Source organism: Aspergillus stella-maris, assembly GCF_047715825.1.
Source record: "Aspergillus stella-maris strain CBS 113639 unplaced genomic scaffold BDV14scaffold_7, whole genome shotgun sequence".
NCBI classification, from domain to species: domain Eukaryota; kingdom Fungi; phylum Ascomycota; class Eurotiomycetes; order Eurotiales; family Aspergillaceae; genus Aspergillus; species Aspergillus stella-maris.
Window position 1 is genome coordinate 180,523 of NW_027396801.1, and position 21,314 is coordinate 201,836.

At 51.6% G+C, this 21,314-nt stretch overlaps 6 protein-coding genes across 6 annotated transcripts; 2 read left to right on the forward strand and 4 right to left on the reverse strand.

Moving 5' to 3' along the window:
• Positions 1-3,574: 3,574 nt before the first annotated feature.
• On the reverse strand, positions 3,575-4,424 carry BDV14DRAFT_130725 (uncharacterized protein). Its single transcript, XM_073766104.1, has one exon. The coding sequence runs from the start codon at positions 4,060-4,062 to the stop codon at positions 3,625-3,627; it is 438 nt and encodes a 145-aa protein (XP_073631733.1). The 5' UTR covers positions 4,063-4,424; the 3' UTR covers positions 3,575-3,624.
• A 679-nt stretch (positions 4,425-5,103) lies between these two features.
• BDV14DRAFT_196588 (uncharacterized protein) lies at positions 5,104-6,267 on the forward strand (the record flags this gene model as incomplete). The annotated part of the gene is made up of 1 exon (XM_073772482.1): positions 5,104-6,267. The coding sequence occupies one exon, from the start codon at positions 5,104-5,106 to the stop codon at positions 6,265-6,267; it is 1,164 nt and encodes a 387-aa protein (XP_073631734.1).
• Positions 6,251-9,774, reverse strand: BDV14DRAFT_166696 (myosin-binding striated muscle assembly central-domain-containing protein). The gene is made up of 2 exons (XM_073767531.1): positions 9,325-9,774; positions 6,251-9,165 (listed from the first exon to the last, which is right to left on the reverse strand). Exons 1-2 carry the CDS (start codon positions 9,403-9,405, stop codon positions 6,748-6,750), a joined length of 2,499 nt encoding a protein of 832 aa, XP_073631735.1. The 5' UTR covers positions 9,406-9,774; the 3' UTR covers positions 6,251-6,747.
• Positions 9,775-12,636: 2,862 nt separating this feature from the next.
• Positions 12,637-15,998, reverse strand: BDV14DRAFT_166701 (protein arginine N-methyltransferase). The gene is made up of 4 exons (XM_073767532.1): positions 15,637-15,998; positions 14,956-15,580; positions 13,406-14,892; positions 12,637-13,349 (listed from the first exon to the last, which is right to left on the reverse strand). The coding sequence occupies exons 1-4, from the start codon at positions 15,739-15,741 to the stop codon at positions 13,020-13,022; spliced, it is 2,547 nt and encodes an 848-aa protein (XP_073631736.1). The 5' UTR covers positions 15,742-15,998; the 3' UTR covers positions 12,637-13,019.
• A 191-nt stretch (positions 15,999-16,189) lies between these two features.
• On the forward strand, positions 16,190-18,664 carry BDV14DRAFT_166702 (DEAH-box ATP-dependent RNA helicase PRP43). The gene is made up of 2 exons (XM_073767533.1): positions 16,190-18,415; positions 18,470-18,664. The coding sequence occupies exons 1-2, from the start codon at positions 16,235-16,237 to the stop codon at positions 18,590-18,592; spliced, it is 2,304 nt and encodes a 767-aa protein (XP_073631737.1). The 5' UTR covers positions 16,190-16,234; the 3' UTR covers positions 18,593-18,664.
• Positions 18,665-18,953: 289 nt separating this feature from the next.
• On the reverse strand, positions 18,954-21,234 carry BDV14DRAFT_166704 (uncharacterized protein). Its single transcript, XM_073767534.1, has one exon. It carries the CDS (start codon positions 21,094-21,096, stop codon positions 19,069-19,071), a length of 2,028 nt encoding a protein of 675 aa, XP_073631738.1. The 5' UTR covers positions 21,097-21,234; the 3' UTR covers positions 18,954-19,068.
• Positions 21,235-21,314: the final 80 nt, after the last annotated feature.

Below are 21,314 nucleotides of genomic sequence, written 5' to 3' on the forward strand. Positions count from 1 at the left end.
GGAGTCAGTCCAGGCGCAGACTTGTTTTCGTGCTCCGTAAGACCCTTTCTAATGGCCAAAACGGAGTCGGCGATGACAGCGTCAATCCCTTCAGCAGCTTGCAACTATTTCTGATGTTAGAGCGGCTTTGCTAAAAGGTAGTGGTCAAAGGCTTACCTTGACCTTGTGAGGATCGTTGTTGGACGTCCCATAAGAGACGCAAACGAGACCAGACTCTTTCACAACACGGATGAGGCGAGGGCAAAGGACCAGACATTCGGCTTGTGTCACCACACCGAGCAGGTTCCAGCGAGAAGCGAAACGAATCGCCTCCTGCAAGCTACTCGCTCGGATATCACCAATAGGGCTTGAACCAGAATCGGTCAAAAAGAGGACGGGGATAGATGGCTGCTTGAAAGCGAGTAGCAAGCAAATATCTGGGTTGAAACTGGACAGGATCATATTGCGGCCTTGGCCTAGTTCATACGTCATCTTGAGGACTGTATCCACAAAGGAATTCAGCTCCACGGCGTATGTGTCCATTTCCTCTTCCTCGCTCTCGTACAACATGGGGTATTCTATAACGAGATTAGATATAGGTGGTTATGCTTGATTGCAGTTATACTTACTCAATTCCATGTTGAATCCGACATTCTGCGGTAGCCGCTTGAACAACTCTTCTAATGTGGCAAAGGGAGCCTGGATCGAGTTGCCGCGGGTGTTACCCTTGAATCCCTTCTTCTTGAAGTCACGAGTGTGCTTAATCTTCTCATTCAACTCCAGAAGATCATTCTCCTTGCCACCAACAGACATGGATCGTGTGCGTTGAGGGGGTTGACCCAACTCCGGTCCTCCACTAGGGGTGATTCTTGGCGATACTGGCGTCCGAGACGAGCCCCGTTCACCCAGCTGAAGGAATTGCTCTAGTGTGAGGGTATGAACCGGAGCGTCAATACCCGTTTCGCTCACAAGGAAATCATGGTAGATGACAGGAACATGATCTTTGGTGAGCTGGATATCAAATTCGACATATGATGCGCCCAAGTTCGCAGCTGCAATGAACGACTGAACGGTGTTCTCGCCCAATTGCAACGAATCGCGGGTGTCAAAGTTTTTGCCCAAGCCACGGTGTCCGATGACCATCGTTGAAGCCATACTCCTCCAGTATGTCTGTTCTGTGTTGACGGACATATTTGGGTGCTTGAAAGGCGTGATGATGAGGAAGTTGAAAGTGATAGAACCAATCACATCAAGAGTGTTGGCAGCAACGATGGGAACAGTAGAGTCGCCTTGAAGGTTGATACGGTGGGATCCAACAGTTGGCTTGACGCTAGAAAGCAGAGCAACACCGCGTCCAACGATCTGGTCTTTCGAGCCGGCGTAGGTAGGAACCAGGTCAAAGAGAAGCCTGACCTTGGTTTGATCCGCTGCATGGAAAACAATAGGCTCCGTCGCAATATTGTCTTGCACAGGAAGATCAATGATCTCAGGCTCACCATTCGCACCACTGGCAGAGACCACAATAGACAAGGCAGTGTCCAGCTGGGTGGCATGGGCATTCTCCATGGGGATGCGATCAAGGTTCACAGCCTCCACATTCTTTCGAATGTCCATAGTGCCAAGGCTAACCAGAATCATGGCCTCATCGGTGAGATACCGATGTCCAAATGACTTAACAGGTTCAGCATTTCTTGAAGGAGAACTCCCTAAAGAGCTATTGGATTTCTTCTCCAAGAGAGACGATTGCGACGAGGTCAACGGACCGGTTGTACTGGGAACGGTCAAGGAAGGCTCTTCGGTGAGCTGCGGTTCAGGTGTGACTTTTGCTAGACATCTGGCTACGTCGAGATGGCCACGCAGGGCCGCATGCTCCTTTGCTGTCCAGCCAGATGAATCTTGTCGCATGAGGTCTGCCCCAGCTTCGATCAGAGCCTCAACGACACTTAGCGAGCCATCGACACTAGCAATGAAAAGCGGGGTCCACGAATAAGGAGTCTCGACAAGCTCAGTGTCTGCTTTCTGATCATCGGTGCCCTTGAGCAGGATGCGGGCGCACTTGTCGTGACCAAAGCGTGCCGCAACGTGCAACGCGGTTTCACCCTGCTGGTCTTGGTAGTTGATATCGACGCCAGCGTCGACCAGCAGCTGAACAATATCAATAAAGTTGGCTTTGACAGCCAGTGCGAGGACTGCGCTAGACCTAGAAACTTGCTTGCGAATCTTCACTTTGTCCTGAATTTGCCCTTTCCAGTTCTCGGCCTTCAAAAGAGCCTGAGTAGTCAACGGATGCCCGCCAATGACACTGAGGTGAAGTGGAGCCCAGCCATCATTGTCTTGCCAGCGGGGGGCATCAATTCCCTCGGTCACGTCGAACATGTCCCAAGCTTGCAGGTGCTCAATAATGACTTCGCAAACAACCCTGAACCCATGCTGCGCAGCGTAATGCAACGGCGTACGGCCAGACAAATCCTTTGAAAGCAAAGACTCGCGTTGATTGGGTCGAAGGTTGTCCAGCAAATGTTCAAGAACGGACACTGCAGGGTCTGACCTGTCCAGATGCTGAGGCCGGTTAACTTCCTTTGACAATGGTCGTGGGGGCTGTAAGGTTGGAAGAGCAGCAGGAGTAATGTAGTTCGAGGTATCGAGAGGGAAATCCAACACCATTGAGGCGGACTGCTCCGAGTCAGTGGTAGCCTGAGCACGGCCAATTGCAATCACTAAGCGGTGGATGCAATTGCGCTTGTTGATATCATCTTCTTCCTCAAGTGTTTCGGAGCGAGCAAGCACGGCTGTAATGCATGCTTTGGAGCGGTAGTAGATGGACCGCTGAAGAAGACTCCGAAGAACCTTTGGAAAAACATCATCGCCCGCTTCATCCGCTGCAGTCTTCAAATCTTCAAGCAACTCCAATAGGACATGCGTGTCATCTTTGCGCAACGCTTCATCGATGGTAAGGAGCATATTGGCAGGAAGATTCAGATTGGGACGAGATGGGCCACCCCTCTTCAATGAAAGAGAAGAGTGCGTTGAGCTGGCATCGTCAAAGGTCTTCTGGTCGCCCAAAATGGACAACCAGTCATTGATTTTCTTCAATGCCTCGGCAACCCGAGTATTTGAGGCAAATGGCAACGGATCGACCTTTGTCTCAAGATACTTTTGTTGAGCCTGGGCTCCAACCTTCTTGTCCAGTTTTTTGGTAATCTTATTGAACCCACGACGATTGACCTCGCCATACCATTGTAACTTGCGGAACTGTCCGCGGAGCTCCAGCAATGCGGCGAGAAGGTCCTCCACGTCGTCGGAATCCAACTGATCTATGGGCTGGGCATAGCGGTCGGACAAAAGTTTCAGACGGCGCGAGAAGTCGGCATACTTCTTGTTGTAAAAGTGATCAACATCCTCGAGATTCCGGTCGAGGGAGTAGAAGAAGCCTAGAGGGGAGAGTTAGGAGGGCCGCGCGGCGGTCCATTACTCGCAACACTGAGATAGCTCACCGGCGAGATCTGCCTCGTGACCCGCCTTCACACGTTCCGCAGAGGATTTGATGAGCTGCTTCAAGGACTTGTACCGAATGTAGGAGGCACTCCATTCCGGCACCATGTTTCTGGGCAAATTGCGTCCGAACTTCATGATTGCGGGAATATTTCAAATCCCAGCAGGTGAAATACGACAACAAGAAGAGAAATAGAGGGACTTTCTGGGACAGTCTTTTGAAGTTGACCTCACAGCGGCGCAACCACCAGACCAAACAAAGAGAAATCGCGCGACAGGGAAATTAATAAAAGGATGAGCGACAGAGAGTATAGAGGGGCAAGGAATAGAGCTTCGACAAGGACGCCATGTGTCAGTTTTGAGCAGAAAGCAGGAGAAGAATTGTATGGTGGAAGGAGGAGGAGCTGGAGCTTCTTCCACAAGGTTTGGTACGCGGAAAACGTCGGAGAAGACAGGAGAGAGGAATTCTGGTGAAGACTGAAGATGCGTGTCAGCACGTGGAGCACCTGGAACACAATGGATGAAGGTAGCGGAGTCTGAAAGGCTGGAACAAAGAAAAGATGCGGTCAGGGCGTGAGAAGATGCGATCATCAACTGGAGAGGCAGTGGAGCGGAGGAGCGAATGAAGGCGGGAGTGCGGGACACTGGCCCTGATGAGTGGCGGCCACTGAAGGTCGGAGCCTCCGCCGACCATTGTGCTGGATAGACATCCCATGGCTCGTCACGTCGAACCGGTGCTGGGCGTGGGCGTCTGAACAGCGTTGATTCGCCTCTTCGCCCACAGGTACAAACGCGAGGGCAATGTAAGGTACAGGCAGATCAGAGAAGACTGGAGCTCTACTATAGACTACACTCACCTTACCACAGGGCCGGGTCAATTACGCCGAGGTATACACTGGCTGACTCATCCCAGCGTCAACACCAACACTCAAAGAGGATTAGGAAGGAGCTCCTTGTTTCTGCTGTCATAGCGGTCAGAGTACCTCGACCATGGCTGCTTCTTATATCTGACACAGAGCAGACCGCTCGACGTACTTTTTGCATTTCCCCCACGCTGCAGGATGCATCCCAAGGGTCGGCCGCGGAGGGCTGAGCTCGGATTCGAGACTCCTGCGATCAGACGTGGGGAAGCTAGTCTTCGCCATTGTCCATAAATTGCAACTATCTAGCTTCCTCAACGTTGGGGCAATCGTCTGTGGAGAATTATTCCAAACTTCCAATCTGACGCACCTGCAGCTTTAGCTCTCACCATATGTTCACGCGCCCGTGCCAGTGACCCTAAAGAGATCCTATCTCAGCCGAGACCCGGAATGCCTCCCACGGCCACCGCAATGTGGGGTTGCGATATCCAACCCTGCGACAAGCCCTGCGTGCGCATGGAAGGGGAATGTACTCTCTATGATCGCCATCTCTGTGCTACTCATCTCAAGCCGGAGCATCATAAATTCCCCTCGTGGGAGATGAGCCATCAATAATGTCAGACGAGCTATTGATTTGACTAAAATTGGCATTCGCAAGGACGAATCCTTCGATGCTACTTACCGAGAAGCACATCATAAAGATATCCCCATTCTTGTTAGCAAGATCAATATCAGTGCTCTTCTCTATCGGGCTCGCCAACTGCGCAGTGGAATGCCCTGCTCCCTAGCCAGAGACCTCCAAGATGATGAATCAACCCAGTCCTCAACGTTCATGGGTGGCATGAACTACCACATTGACATTAATTTCGAGGACGGTACGATCTGGCTTGCTCGCATTCGCAGGCGCGACGCCACAACACCACCTCTAGATCTTCAGAGATATATACTGCGCAGCGAGATCGCTATCCTACAATTTCTAGGCAAAACAAATGTTCCCGTGCCCAAGATATATGACTATAACCTTGATGACAACAACCCTGTTGGCGTCGATTACGTTCTCTATGAGAAACTGCCTGGCAAGACCGGCTGCTGGCCCGATGCGACGACGGAGAAAAAGCAGAAGCTTATGCGCCAATTGGCAGACATTTATATTGAGCTGCAAAAATACCCATCTGATGGAATGGGCTCACTCGAGTCACCAGGGACCTACAAAATCGGTCCTTTCGCAAAAGAAACCCATACGGACTATGTTGACTTCAGAATGCACCCTATAGGCCCCTTCATCGACACCAAGACTTTCCTCCGTGCAAGCATTGAACAAAATATAGATCGTATTCAGCGAGGAGCGATGTACTCCTCGCGCCCAATAGACGGACACTTTATCCACCGCTTCCTCGTAGACACTTTCACAACCCACATCTCCCTTCACCAGGTATACGAATACCTCAACGACGGTCACTGTTACCTCCGCCACGCCGATGATAAAGGCGACCATATCCTAGTCGACGACGACTACAACATAACCGATATCTTAGACTGGGAGTGGGCGTACACAGACCAAAAACCCTGGGCATTTACATCGCCGATGATGCTCCTCGACGTCAACGAGTTCTATATCGGAAAGCTTGAGCCGAGCGCTGACGAGGAACACTTCACCCAATGTTTCGAGGAAAATGGGCGCTCTGACCTCGCGCAAATTGTGAGGAAGGGGCGAATGCTGCACTTTTTCAGGTTCTGTAATGGGCACGACCTTACAATGGAATTTGAGGGGTTTGAGGCATTATTTTATGGTCTTGGAAGGGCTCTCGGTGTTGAAAATGATAAAGATGGCAATGCTGAGAATGGGTTTGGGTGGGACGAGTGGCGCAAGACAGCCTTGCGTGAGTATAAGGATGATGATTTGCTGAAGGAGTTTCTAGCCCGTGAGTATCCCTAAACAGTCCTTGGGTTGCAACCAGGGCCTAAAATTGAGATAAGAGTACTACTCCGTAGACACAGTCTCGGTCATATCCGGGTAAAGATACGAAACGGAATATAAGAACAAACTCTCAGCCATACCGGCCAAATGTTGAATTTCATCAATGGCTCTCTACGCAATTTGCCCGTCTAGTATATCAAGAGCCACCAGAAAGCAAGCAAGCAAACAAGTAAACAGATTGAGAATGAAGAAAAGGAAAACGCCAAATCAGATACCCTGCCTGCCTAGCGCCGGCATGAAATGAGAAGTAAAGCAAAGCAAAGCAGCGCTGTATCGTATTTCACAGAAACTGAAAAGCAAAAAATAGAGACACGAAAGAAATGCAAGAGTAACGTCTATGGAAATAACAGGAGATAGGAGATGGGTTTCATCAATCATCAATACACTTGCGCACCTGCGCACCCTTTATTCTCATCTCGACTCAACTCATTGTGCCGATTACTCGACGAGCGGCTTAAGAGCCTCAACACCAATTTGCAGAACGAGCTGATTGCGTGTCTTCTTGAGCATATTGCTTAGCACCGCGACACCATTCGCCTGCTTCACGGCCTCGAGGGCCCGTTTTCCAATATCGCCTGACGCAGCACAGGTCATATTCCGGACACAGGTAACACCGCGGTGGACGAGACCGTCATCGTCTTCGTTGCACAGGTTTAAAAGGAGGGTCACACCTCTTTGTCGCTCAAGAATACCCGCGATGACGGGATCAAATTCTGTAAGCATTGCGAGGGCACCGCCCGCTGCGCGTTGGGTGGTTACGTCGTCGGTATCTGTGAGGGCTAGCAGAATGTGCAGTCTTTGCGCAGCGCGCGTAGTCCCGTCAGCCATTTTGATAATTCCCGATTCGCAGGTCATGAGGTTGCAGACGAGTTCGCAGGCGGCGCGTTGAATGAGTGGGTTCTTAGAGAGGAGGAGGTCCTCGACTTGATCCCAGGCGTTGCGGACGATGGACTCGGCGGCCGCGGCATCAGGGTGCGAGGCAAGATTTGTAAGGGCGAGAAGGGACTCGAAGACTGGAAGCATGTCCAGGGGTGTTTCTGCCGTGGCGCTGGTGGTTTCCTCGGGGGCGAGTAGCGCAACTAGAGGGCGGATGGCGGAAGTTACGTGGGGGAAGCCGGACAGCGGGAAGACGTGCGCTGGGTTGACGGAGATGAGAATACGTGCGAGTGCGTGTGAGGCGGTTGCGATGTTGGTCTTGCTTGCGCTGGAGCTAGTTGCGAGGCCGAGGACAAGCTTGGCAGCACCTTGTTGAGCCAATGTTCCTCGTGATTTGGGATTCCGGGATAAAGAGAGCATTATGCGGCCGATGAGTTCGTGATTTGAGCTGGTGGTGCTTCTGCCGCAGGATACCAGAAGCGGTACGACACCCGCATCAATCACTGCAGCACAGCGAGCCACGACATGCTTCTCGTCGTTGAGAGGACTGGGTCCGGTCCTTGCTCCATTTGTCTTCGCTTCAGCATACGACTTAAGCTGTGAGATCTTCTTCTGCTCCTCAGAGAGGTTGGGAAGGAATTGCGTAAGGTTCAAAATGATCATCAGGCCCCCATAGAGTACCGAGGTATCATTGGCCTTGTCTTGCAAGACTTTGATCAGGCCCTGTAAAAAACTTTTGTCCTGGGCGAGTTGTTCCTTGGCCTCTGGCTTGATAGAAGAATAGGCTAGACCCTCGATCGCGTTCGAGATGTGCTCACCCTCAGGCCTAGACATCAATCCCTTGAATCGGTCAACAAGCTCAGTAACATTGCCGTCGTCGCTCTGAGCCTTACCATTTCCATTCGCCGCGGCGCCTTCCTTTGGGGACGCCCGTAGCTTCGCCAAAACAACTGCCGCCAACTCCGAACTCTCATCACTTCCATTGGTGAGGATATGAGAGAGCCAGTCGGAAAGGTTCTTGGAGATGGCATCTCGGCTCGTGTTGCTGATACAAGCGGCATTAAGCAGCTCCAAAACAGTCGTTTCCATCCTCTTGCTCTTCGCATCCCGTGCAGTAAGTGGTTTCACGGCAGCCATAAAGGCCTCGGAGAGGAAAAGACTGGCGGCGACCTCGGGAGCGACGGGAAAGACGGCGGCTGTGGCGGAAAAGGCGACAATCAAGTCGTCGATGCGGTTCTTGTTCAATTTGGCCGTAATTATCTGAGATAACTGCTTCTGTCCCACATCCCCAGAAGACTCTAGGTACTTGACAGTTGCCAAAGTAGCCTGGCTCCTCCACTCAAGCGGAAGCCGGTGATCAAGGGATGTAACGACGACATCGAGGCTCTCGTCATCCATCAAATCTCGCAACTGGTCCGCTTCAACAGCAAGCAGCCGAGCAATGCCCTTGAGTGACCGGCCATCCAGATCATGTCCGGACTCCATGAGCTTCGCAATAAAGAGCTGGAACAGCTCCCTCTCACAGTGAAGCCGCTCATCCTCCGATGGCCAAACCGCATGATCCAGAACAACAGTATCAAGACAAACCGCACCGCCATCACCTCGCTCATAGAGAAGGTCGAAAAAGGTAGTTACGGAAACCCGGAGCTGGCTCGAGAAGTACTGCCGCACATTCGCACTCTGCCTCACCAATCCAGAAATAATATCATCCTGCAAAGAATCGAGCGTATGAGCCTGATGCGAAAGAATCAACTTTGCGCAATCTAGCGCTACACTCTCCGGCGGGACAAGTCCATCAGTTCGGAGGTAGCGAACGGCATCCTTTCCGGCCTTTCCATCCTTCTGTGTGGTGTATCGGCGACATAGATCGAGAAGATGGTGGTCGCCACCTTCTTCCTGCTGAATCTTGATCAGGGCATCCTTAACGGTCGTATTATCGGGAGCGAGCGTAAGGGCTTCTCGGAGATTTCGCACCGCAGCCTAATTTACATCACGAAGCGCGTCAGCCGCACTGCGCACGGGCAGTGTTGAGGGGTGATAACGAATGTGAAGCAAACAAAGACAGCCACGTTGGGAAATATGACAGGGATTATTCTGTATGATAAAAATAGGTTGGGTTGCTAGGCAAGTGTTTCATACCTCGTGGTGCCCCGAATCTCTCAACTCAACAGCCTCTCGAGAAAGGTGTTCGGCGCGTTCCTCGCCTGTGGCGTGAACCATTTCAACTTTGGCGAAGGGAGTCGGAATAGCGAAAAGGTGGCGCGAATTATTTCAGGTGTTGGCGAGATGTAATATAGCGAGATCGGTATATTCGGTATCGTAGTCGTATAGTAGTCGGTGGTTAAAAATCTGTGATCGTTGATCGCAGTGGAGGGGAAAAGTGTGTTGGTCGCGGAGGGGTCGGCGTAGAAGATAAGTAAAACTAACCCACGCACTCCGAGACAGTCGACAGATAAAGGAAGACAGCAGTCATGGAGAGGTTAAAGAAAGGGGAGCTTGTGTCAGGGTCAGGAGTCAAAGCTGCTGCAGGTAAGCAGGCTTGGATTGGGGGTTGAATGTGGAAGAAGCTGGGGGAAAGAGAGATTCTTATTGGGAAGAAGTCTGAGGAGTGCGCAGAAGCTGTCCGTCCGTCTGGGGCGGCTTCTTTTTCTACTGTACTCTATCCTACTTTATCTATCAACACAACCACATCCATGTCCAGTGCCAATTAATTTACCCTGTTTGATCTCGGTCAACGCCAGTCAGTCTTATTCCACAGATGATCCAATATAAGCGCAGATGATGCAGCAACAGCAGGCCACCTCAGACTCCTCCGTAGACCGGCACTTAGGCGATCGGCCCTTAACTCCGGCCGGCATGCCTTCCCATCTGATAAATACCTTCTCTGTCTAGACTGCTTGGTACTTAGTTCCTAGTAAGTTGATCAGATTAGTATACATCACATGCCCCTCCAATAAGCTCCCCCGATACCACTCCTCCACTCAATTCCATTTATCCCATCCCATTATGCTAGCGGAATCCCGACCATCCAGATCCCCCGATAACGACCTGAAGCCCCTCGGATCGCCGCCAAACCAATCCGCACGAGTCCCCGTCCCACGTTGCTTTTCCGTGCTGCTGGTTGAGGTCACGCCCAGAAACCCCAAGACGGGGATGCGCAGAGGCAAGGAGCTCGTGTCGCACTATTGCACCCCTTCTTCCAATTCTTCGCTTTTTTGGTCTTTCTGGTGAAGAACTTGTGTTTTGATCTGCGGTGCCAAGGGCTCGACGGTCACTGCCAAGGGGAAGGGAGGGAGATCAGTCTGCACTTCGGTGAATCTGGAATTCTGCACTGAACTCCCCAGTTCCAACATTCTGGCCCCTTGTCGTTGAGTCGGCCTAACAACAGCTTTTGAGATAGCCTCTGACTGCTGAACTGCTGGTATGCGTATCTAGGGCGTAGGGCGTGCATATCCATCCCACAAGGCGTCCACAGCCAGCTAATCCTATTTAGGGAAGAATTTACCTATGCTGGTATATACCAAAGGGAGGCATGGTATTCGGTATTATTCTGTCATATTATCATTATGACCCTACCATAATGGCTGGCGGCGCCAGCATCCCGATTCGGGAGCCGATACCGATACCCCGAACCCCAAGCCCGATGCTTATTGATCACCTCATCCAACATCAGCCCTCGACGTACACAATGCCAACCGAGAGACGGGACCTTGAACTCATGCCTGGCGCTTGACCCCTCCAATAGATCGCAAGACTTATGCTGCAAAATCATCAAGCGCCGCTTAGTGATTTCTAGAAAGCCCGCGTACTTCGACTCCTTGGGCGCAAGCTTCTTCGCATGCTTTCAAACCACTATGTCCCAACTCGAAAGATGAGCGCGGGGTTGTTATTTACCTGAAAGCACTTACATTGCTAAAAGCAGGTCGTTGTTACTGTTTCTGGTTTGGACATATCACTCGAAACCGTGGTAAGGCTCATTATGTCGGTCGTGCGTCAGAATGAACCTAGTGGGATCTGAACCCCTGCATTGCCTGCCTTGGAAATGGTGGTGAGTGTAGTGTGTGTTCCCCGAAGATTGCAAGGCTATGCGTGCGGAAGAGGGCAGAGGGTGAGAGGCAATGGCACCTCTGCCGGACCATAGCTTTGTAATTAGCGGTTGAGAGGCAGACTGCTCATCCCAGGGCATTTCCGAAGCTTCCGTTTGGCCCTTTTGTATGTTATGGCTGGAAGATCGCCACGCTTGAGGTAGCGGAGGTGCAACTTCCCGCACCAATTCAGAAGGAGCGATGGGAGCCAGCGTGAATCGCGCCTTCCCCATTCGCAATATCTCTAATTACCCCGGGTAAGGAAGGTACATGCACTGGTCAGGAAGGAGCGACGGGCACCGATGTCTACCGCGCCGCTCCCTCTGGTTCTATGCATGCATATCTAGACCTACTTGAACAGACCCGCACTCCGCAGGTTCATCGAAGGTGTCATCGTCTATCGCGATGCCTCATAAGCTGTAACGGCGTCATCCTCGACTCTGTCAGCGAACGGATCCCGAAATGTCATCTCACTCTCACCGGTGGCGGTGACCTAGAGCACAGCGTGCGTCTCCAGATCATGTTTTCGAAGACAATCAGGTCGATACCGTATACGCAAAGTGGATAGGTAGCATCTGATATTGAGAGTCATGCTAGATGGGCAGAACAGGTAAACGTATTTGTTGATTTCAACAGGATCTCGTATTGAGGCTAGGGTTAAACTTAACTAGAGATTGGTTTTCCCGTGTTTTGCTTAGGTATTCCTTTGTGAGGATAATGGAGAGACACTGGATGTGGGGTTGGCATAGCAGTTGAAAGACGACGTTTGAAAGCGGCGTCCGCAAATATTTAGATAGGGGGGTACATTCGTACCTATCATAGAGTATAACTCAAGGCTGTCTACCTTGTACTTTCGGGGTCAAGGGATGTTACGAAATGCTTAACTGCCACTACCTTGTATCCGCACAAAGCTCCAATCTCGGATATCTTCTACGTCTCTACAATGTCTATGGAATAGAGACCTCTGCTCGGCACGGACGATATCTGAACCTGGCGCATATAGAATGTAAGCCACCTTACCGAGTTGTTCTATCAAACTCAGGTGGGTTTCACAGCACTAAGGGTCTCAGCACGTACAAGGTAGTTTAGCTTTCTAGCGAGACTCCTAGCAAGCAGGGAGTATGGACGTGTAGATAGTACACGTGGTCAGTCCTGCCATCGTTGTGTTGTGTTGACAGTGTTGTACAGAGGGTTCTCTGCTGATATACCCCGAAACCAGCACCTACTGACGAGCTCTTGGTGTTGAAATGTATCTAGACTCTAGTACGTGGCGGTGATGTCGCACAGCCCTAGAATCTGACTCTGGGATTACGAATGAGGCCGGGCTGTCGTTCTACATTTGGGCGGTAGGTAAATCAGGTATGGCTGTCGAGATGAGATTGCATTTTTCTTCTTCCCCCCTCTTCTCACTTTTGAAATTTCGGATATGACTCTGAACTCTGGACTCTGGGGAGATGAGTTTCGCTACTCCTGCTAGCCTGCTACGTATCGTCGATCATACCCGCCAAGTCTGCGCTGATCTCCCTTGGCAGTGAGACATGTTTCGCGGCCAAGAGATCCCCCCTCTGCCATAGCAGCGCAGCGCCCACCGCCCAGCAATCGTCGTCACCACGAACTCCCACCCCACGAATACGAATCGCTCATTCCAATTTCAAGTTTCCCACCCATCCAGCTATGCAGCCAGCCTCGCTCGAAAAGAAGCCATTCATCGATGATTCCGGTTTCCGGAAGACGCTAAATAGGTCCTCGCTACATGAGGCATCCTTCCTTAATGCTTGAGTGCAGATCACTGATCCCCACCCTCACTCGCCTGGGGCCACGTGCCTTTCTCGACTTGCTGAAACTGCCCGCGGTGGCGTCTTGTTTGGCGGCGCTATCCGCGCCTGATGGCGAATTCACTCGGGCTCCGGTCATGACGGGGGAGATGTGTTGTGAGGCTGATGCTGAGCCTGGTTCTGAACCGGAACCACCCTCGAGTGCGAAGACTTCTACCATCCATTCGTACCAGACTTTTCGGTCGTCGGTTTGGCGGTACATGGTTACGACGATTTCGCCATTGTCGGGGACGTTGAGGGGGGTCTGGCATTGTTAGCATACTTTAAGCTCATAGGCTAGGTATATTGGAGGGATCTCACCTTCAACGGGAAGTAGATCGGGAACCAACTAATCATGTTCGCACTCTTGCTGTCCATAGTAACTGGGTTGGTAGAAAGTTCCACACCGGGGTACAGAACGGTCTCAAAGTAGCCACCTAGTCCATGGCAAACGCCACGGTTCGGGATGGAGAAGGATAGACGCGCCCGACGGACATTGTGGGTATTCGAGATCATCGAGGTCGAAGGCGGCTGAGGTGGAATATTCCGGTTCGGATGAGAGAACGACCACGCCGTCTGGACAAATGGTGTCGCTGCTTCAGTGGGCACAGTCGTAATCGAAGATCTAGCGTTGGTTTCGGATGGATTGGTCGAAAGGTAATCTATAGCATGCAGCATGACCACATAGGGCGTTTCAGGCGCTGCAGGATTCGAGATGCTTTGGTTCGCGACATCTGCATGGAGTTTGGGCGCGGAGATGGGGGTGAAATGAGCTGTGTAGGATGCTGGAATAGAGATTCCGTGGACTGGATTCAGCAAGTGGTTGACACCATCAAGACATTCAGGCGAAAGCTCATTGTCACCAAATGAACCCAGAAGTTCAGACACTACGATATCAATCTTGGTGTATGTAAATTCTAGTGTCTCGGGCGCAGAATGGGCTGTAGGATTTTGACCACTGCCAGGCGAGTCGAGGAGTTGATCTTCAATTCCGAGAGATTGCCCAGCGGGAGCTGCCGTCGAAGGATTGGTCTTCTTGACCAGTGGCCCCTTCCAAGCACGCATGTCAGAATGGACAAGAGTAGCCGTTCCACCCCAGAGATTTTGATTGTGGCGCTGAAGGAGAACAAATGCATTTTGGTTCTTTTCAACGACCCACAAGTCGATATCAACGCCTGACTGAGCGCTTGCCTTGATTGCTCTAGTCACCAACGGCCCTCTGCCGGCTCCAACCACCGCCAGGACAACGCGTCCATCCGGATTTGAGGTAGGCTTCTTCTGCTCCGCCCAGTCGCTGAGAGCTTTGGCGATGGCACGTTCGTACCATTCGTATTTAATGGGGTCCTTTTCAAATACTTCGTAGGTGATGCTTTCCAAGTTGACGGTCAATGGCTGCAGTGGTGCTTGGAGGTAGTCTTGGTAGCCGGTGCCGAACCGTTCAATGGCGGTTCGCGGAGGCTGCCGTTGTTGGAGGTTTCGCATATAGGACAGATGTGGAGTCGGATCGTGGAGCTTTTTGTTCGAGACTGCGGCCTGCGCAAGACTCGGGTACTCAGAGCCGGGAAGGTTCGAGGCATTGGTGTCTTGTTCAACACCTGGGATTGGGTCAACATCGCAGAGCAAGATCCAAGGCGCAGTACGTAAACGCATGAATCGGGAAATCAAAGCCTGGTGGCCTTTACCCAGAACTGGATAGCCCTTCTGGTTTTTGATAAAGGTATTGGGGTCAATGGTAAACAAGTGGACAGGCTCCGAGTGCCACCTAGACTGCACACACATGGGAGGAAGATGCTTTGGTACAGAGAGTGCTAGAGAACCGCTTAGCATTGAATCCCAAGGATTGTGAGAGCGTCTAGGAAAACGTTGCTTACCTACGAAAAGCCTCGAATGGTATTTACATGTTCTTCTAATAGCATCCCAGGCATCCCAAGTACCGAAAAGGTCTATCTTCGGAATTTCTAACTCGGCGTCTTCGAGGAACTCTTCACGGGCAAGGGGAGCAAGGTCGCCCATCGCATCCAGCTCTAGGTCTTGGTTGTCAATCATGTTCGTCCAGATGTGAAACTGAATGTAAGGGCCAAGGCTGATTGCGTCCTGGATTGCCCGTGCATAGTAAATCACTCCATCCGAGTGCATTGCATTGTGATGTAACTTCGGTCCCGGAATTAAAAGATATCCTATACCACAAAATGCAGCATAGGCGACCTCGAGCATGAAGACTTGGCGGGAGATATCTGCGATCAATGGGTCCGGAGAGCACATGTCAATCCAGGAACTCGTCACTCCGACCAGCTGCGACATTGCCTCATTGGGAGTGAGATGAGTGTCGGCAGGCCCTAATTGCGGAATCACCAGGGGCCGGGTATTATCCGTAGTCATCAAAGTCCTAGAATCATCATGCGACACGAGTTGCGAATTCGATAGATGAGAGGAGAGGAGGCCAAGAACGCGCGAATGGAAGTGAGAGGTGGTAATAGGCGTAGTGAGCATGTCATACTATAGATCGTTATTAGCAGCCATCAATATGATAGTGCAGGTTGTGCAGTCCATACGTTACTCTCATGCGCCAGCTGTACCACCTCCGAGGTAATTGGGACGGTGCGCTTGCTCTCATGCTGTCCGATGCAAAAGCTCGGAGGAATGTCGTCGGAGCTCATGGCGGTATATGTTAGTTACAAGAAAAATGGCGTCTATGAAAAATGAGATTGTTAGATTGTCGTCTATATTCTGCGCAGAGAAACTGGGCGCTATCCCAAGTGCTGCTCAAGCGGGGACTACTAGAGCTCCAAACTCAATCACCTTGCCACCAGACGGGGTCAAAAAAAGTGAATCCGATATTGTGAGTCCTCAAAGCCTCTACGCCAAGCGAACAGACAAGGCGACAGCAGTCCCAGAGCAAAAATCGAGTCCAGGCAGCTTCGAGTAAATAATTCGAGTCCCTTGTTTGCTTTCTCTAGCGGGGCTGGCAGAACCCGGGCGGTGAAGCCCAAGACAGCAGCTCTGGCGACTGTGAGTGGTGACCGCCGGCCCACCTTCCTATCGGAGACAATCTTAATCTTTTCTTTCACCCGCAGAGGCAAACTTGCGCTGTGAATTTTTTGGCCGCTTTTACCTCCCTCATTGCGCCTCAACACTCCTCTCCACGTTATCATGGTTGATCGACGTTCAGGCTCCGAAGACGGTTCTCGCGCAAAACGCCAGAAGATGGATAAGTCTGGGACTGACCCCCGGGAGAATCCCTACCTGGCTCATATGTACGCTGATACGTCCTCTAACGGCAACTCAAGCTCACAGGCTGATAACAAGAATTCAGCCTTTGGCAAGTTGCAGCGCCATAAGACCACCGCTGCGCAGGCTCAGAAGGTTGAAGACGATGAGTTCAATCCATTCACCGAGCGACCGTACTCCAACAAGTACCTCTCTATCCTGAAAACTCGCCGCGATCTGCCTGTCCACGCCCAGCGAGATGAGTTCCTGCAGTTATACCAACAGTCCCAGATTTTGGTCTTCGTTGGTGAGACTGGTTCCGGAAAGACCACTCAGATCCCGCAGTTCGTTCTTATGGACGATCTCCCACATACTCAGCGCAAGATGGTTGCTTGTACGCAACCCCGTCGTGTTGCTGCCATGTCCGTTGCCCAGCGTGTTGCCGCCGAGTTGGATGTCACTCTCGGAGAGGAAGTTGGTTACAGTATCCGTTTCGAGGATATGACGAGTCAAAAGACTGTGCTCAAGTACATGACGGATGGTATGCTTCTGCGTGAGGCCATGAACGACCACGATCTCAACCGCTACAGCACTATTATTCTCGACGAAGCGCACGAACGTACAATGTCTACAGATGTTCTGATGGGTCTTCTCAAGGAGGTTGTGGTGCGCAGACCTGACTTGAAGATCATCATCATGTCTGCCACTCTTGATGCGCAAAAGTTTCAACGTTACTTTAACGACGCCCCATTGCTTGCGGTCCCTGGTCGTACTCACCCTGTCGAGATCTTCTACACCCCCGAGCCGGAGCAAGATTACGTTGAAGCCGCCATCCGCACGGTTCTTCAAATTCACGCCACCGAGGATGACGGTGATATTCTACTGTTCCTGACGGGTGAGGAGGAGATCGAGGACGCCGCGCGCAAGATCTCGCTCGAAGGTGACGAGATGGTACGAGAGGCCGATGCGGGCCCAATCAAGGTCTACACTCTCTATGGTAGTTTGCCTCCGCATATGCAACAGAAGATCTTCGAGCCTGCGCCACCTGCACGTCGCCCTGGTGGTCGTCCCGGAAGAAAGGTCATTGTCTCCACCAACATCGCCGAAACCTCGCTTACCATTGACGGTATCGTCTACGTGGTCGACCCCGGTTTCTCGAAGCAGAAGATCTACAACCCCCGCATTCGTGTCGAGTCCCTCCTAGTCTCTCCGATCTCCAAGGCCTCCGCCCAACAGCGTGCTGGTCGTGCTGGTCGTACCCGCCCTGGAAAATGTTTCCGCCTCTACACCGAAGGTGCCTTCAAGAAGGAACTGATCGATCAGACATACCCCGAAATCCTTCGCTCAAACTTGTCATCTACTGTTCTTGAGTTAAAGAAGCTGGGTATTGATGACTTGGTCCACTTCGATCTGATGGATCCTCCCGCCCCCGAGACGCTCATGAGAGCCCTTGAGGAGCTGAACTACCTTGCTTGTCTTGACGATGACGGCAACCTCACACCGCTTGGACGTCTTGCCTCAGAGTTCCCATTAGATCCAGCCCTTGCTGTTATGCTCATCAGCTCGCCGGAGTTCTACTGCTCGAACGAGATCCTCTCCATCACAGCCCTACTCTCCGTCCCACAAATCTTCGTCCGACCCGCATCTCAGCGTAAACGCGCCGACGAGATGAAGAACCTGTTCGCCCACCCCGACGGTGATCAGCTCACCCTCCTCAACGCCTACCACGCCTTCAAGAGCCCCGAGGCCCAGGATAATCCCAAGCAGTGGTGCCACGATCACTTCCTTTCCCTGCGATCCCTGCAGTCCGCCGATAATGTCCGGATGCAGCTTCTCCGCATCATGGAGCGCGAGGAACTCGAGATGATCTCGACACCTTTCGAAGACAAGAAATACTACGAGAACATCCGCCGCGCTCTCTGCGCCGGTTTCTTCATGCAGGTCGCCAAGAAGGAAACACAAGGCAAGAGCCAGTACATGACGATCAAGGACCACCAGAATGTTCTTCTTCACCCGTCGACTGTCCTTGCACACGACGCCGAATGGGTCCTCTACAACGAGTTCGTCCTCACTACGAAGAACTATATTCGTACAGTCACGGCTGTCAAGCCAGAATGGCTTATTGTATGTTTACCCTCTACTCTGTTACTATATCACTCTTGCTAATCAACTCCCCAGGACATCGCCCCTACATATTACGACGTCACGTCATTCCCCAAGGGCGACATTCGCTCATCGCTAACCCGCGCTGCCGAGAGACTGTCACGGAAGGAGAAGATGCGTGCTGATAAGAGGCGTTAAGTTAGACATAGTTATTCTTGCGAGTTATAATATATGAGGACGGCATGACAATATACCTGCATTTTAATGGTCATTCTCTTTTCTTTTTACGAAGCAATGAAGTAGTTGCGAGCCGGTGCGGAGTAGACCGAAGTAGACCGACCCATGAGCGTTCGTAGCAGTACATCAGGAGGAGTATATCTCGCAGTCAAATAGGAAAGAACGAGGCCAGGCCGAGTAAGGTCGTACCTGCCTTTTGAAGCGCACTGTCATGCTAATGGGGAAGGTGCAATGATGTTGGCATTTCAGAAAGTAGCGACCGCCCCGACTCATCGCACCTTCCGATCTTGAGTTTGAGATACGTGCCCAATGCATTGAGCAGACTGATCTATAAAGTCTATTCAGGTCGTTATATGGTACAGGTTATATACATCAGATAGCCAAGATGGCTGGTTGTACAAGGGTAGATTAGAAGAGTTCCGTCCCGTCATGAAGCTTTACTCGCTCGCCTGTTCACCTCCGCTTTCCGAGGCCTGAGTAGGGGCTGGTGATGAAGTCGTAGGTTGGTATAGGTGCATGACGAGCTCTTTCAACTGCGCGACTTCGGTCTTGAGGGCCGCGATCTCAGTTTGTTGGGCAGTCCCCGTAGGCTGGAGGTCGAGTTCGGGTCTCCAGTAGATGGAAGAGTCCAGTAGCTGGGTAGAGTGTAAGCCAAACTTCTTGATCCTGCGGTGCTCAGAGCTCTCCCCTTGTGACTTCAAGTAAGGCTTGATGGATTTTCTGGCTCTTTTAACGAATTCATAGTATGGGTCGCCCATCGTCTCGGCGTCAGCCGCTGGTTTCTGCGCAGCCGCCCGCCACCACCGCTGATATTCAGGATCAAGGTTGTATTTGACATCCAGTTGACGCTTTGCAAAGTCCGGGTTGAAACCGACTTCAATTGCGGCGTTGATGAGGGCCTGTGATAGTTTCGGTATAGAGCATTCATCGGTCAACCTGATCAATTTTGCGATAAGCCTTGCGACCAAGTCATTTGGGTGCAAGGGTGTTGAGGCCATCCAGGCTAGAGACCTTTGCAGAATTTGCAGGGCCTTTTCTTGGTCCCGGCGGATTGCGTAGAAATCGATGTAAGTCATGAGGACGGCGAAGCCGTCTGCAACTCCAACAGATCTTGCCGCTAACAGATAGGCGTCTGCTCTGGCAGGCTGGTCAAAGCGGAGACAGGCTTTGATGAGAGTATCGTAAAGGATGGCATTTGTGCCCTCTACGGAAGGAACCGAGATCGCGATGCCGTTGACGATTTTCTTGCTGAAGTAGCCTAGGTTACCCATGTCGATTGGATAGCCATTCCCTTCCAGCATCTCCAGGAAGAGATCGAAACCTTTAAGATCTTTGCTTTTGCGGAAGAAGTTAAGGATCGTGATTATAAGGGCAAGATTGAGTTGGAATTTGTAAGGAAGTATCGACTTGACGACCAGTTCAGCCAGGTCATTCTGTCGAGTTTTGGTGAACGCTACGAGCATTCTCGTGAAGGCAAACGACTGATCCGGGTCTCGAACCTGAAGGAGATGACTTGACAGGCGCAAAAGGAGTTCCTCGAGAGGCATTTCGCCGCGAAGATACAGAGTCGTATCTGTACGGACGTTTTCATTGAGCAATTCGTTGCCCTCGACGACATCTTCTAACCGACGAACACGGAGGTCTTTCAATAAATCATCAATATTGGCATGTGGGTTGGCCTTGATCTGTCGTAGTCGGCGCCGAATAGCATTCAGCTCGAACAAAAGACCTGCCAAGTCAAGCTGCGGGACTTCGCCGTCGGAACCATAGTTTTTCAGAACGCCAAGGTAGTCGTGGGCAATCGCCTGGCGTAGTAAGAATCTGATCGCAAGCTGTCTCAAAGCGAGCTTCTTGATTGCCTTCGCGCGATACAGGTCAGAGCGTAGCCACTCTGGAAGCTCCTCCACGTCTACCGCCATGTCGAATTTATCCCCGTCTCCTTCTAGGGGAGCCAATGTTTCCGACTCCAACTCTCTCATAAGATCTTCATTCTCTATCCCACCTACAGCAGTATTTTCACCCACAGAATCACCACCACTTGAGGTATGAGATAGTCTGCATGTGGGTTGTAAATTCGACAATTGAACATTTCGGCGCGTTGGTCTCGGCAGTGTGTGGTATGATCTGGTCTGAACTGGTCGCCGTAAAGAGTGCGCCGTCCGCCGTGAGGACAGAATACCTAAGATGCGCTGTTCTTCGTCGATTAGGTCGTTAACCTCCTGTTTGACAGCTGCGATCTTATCCGTCCACTCTTGGCGGCGTTTGCCCTTCGCCCGCGCATCTGTCAGGGCCGCCGCGGTGAATATGCTAGCATAGAGTGCCGTCACAGAATTTCCGGTGTAAAGGCTTCGCGTACTTGCTGTCGAGACTGTCCGAGTCGCTATCCCTTCTGTCGCAGCTTTGAAACACGCAATACAATGCGAAGCCGGCGTTGCGGTTGCACCGCGGGTCAACACGCGGTGCATGATCAAGGCATTTCGGCCCCTTGGGGCTATGGATTATCACGGAATTTTCAGAGAACCGGCGGCTGTGGGCGTATCAATGTAAATTCCAATGCGTCAAACGTCGAGCGGCGTAATTGAGGCAGGTGGACTGGTGGTATGATGATGCACCGTGAAAAGGCCCATCTCCGAAAAAGTTGGGGACGGGGCAAACAATGCAAACGCATGAACAGCTACGTATC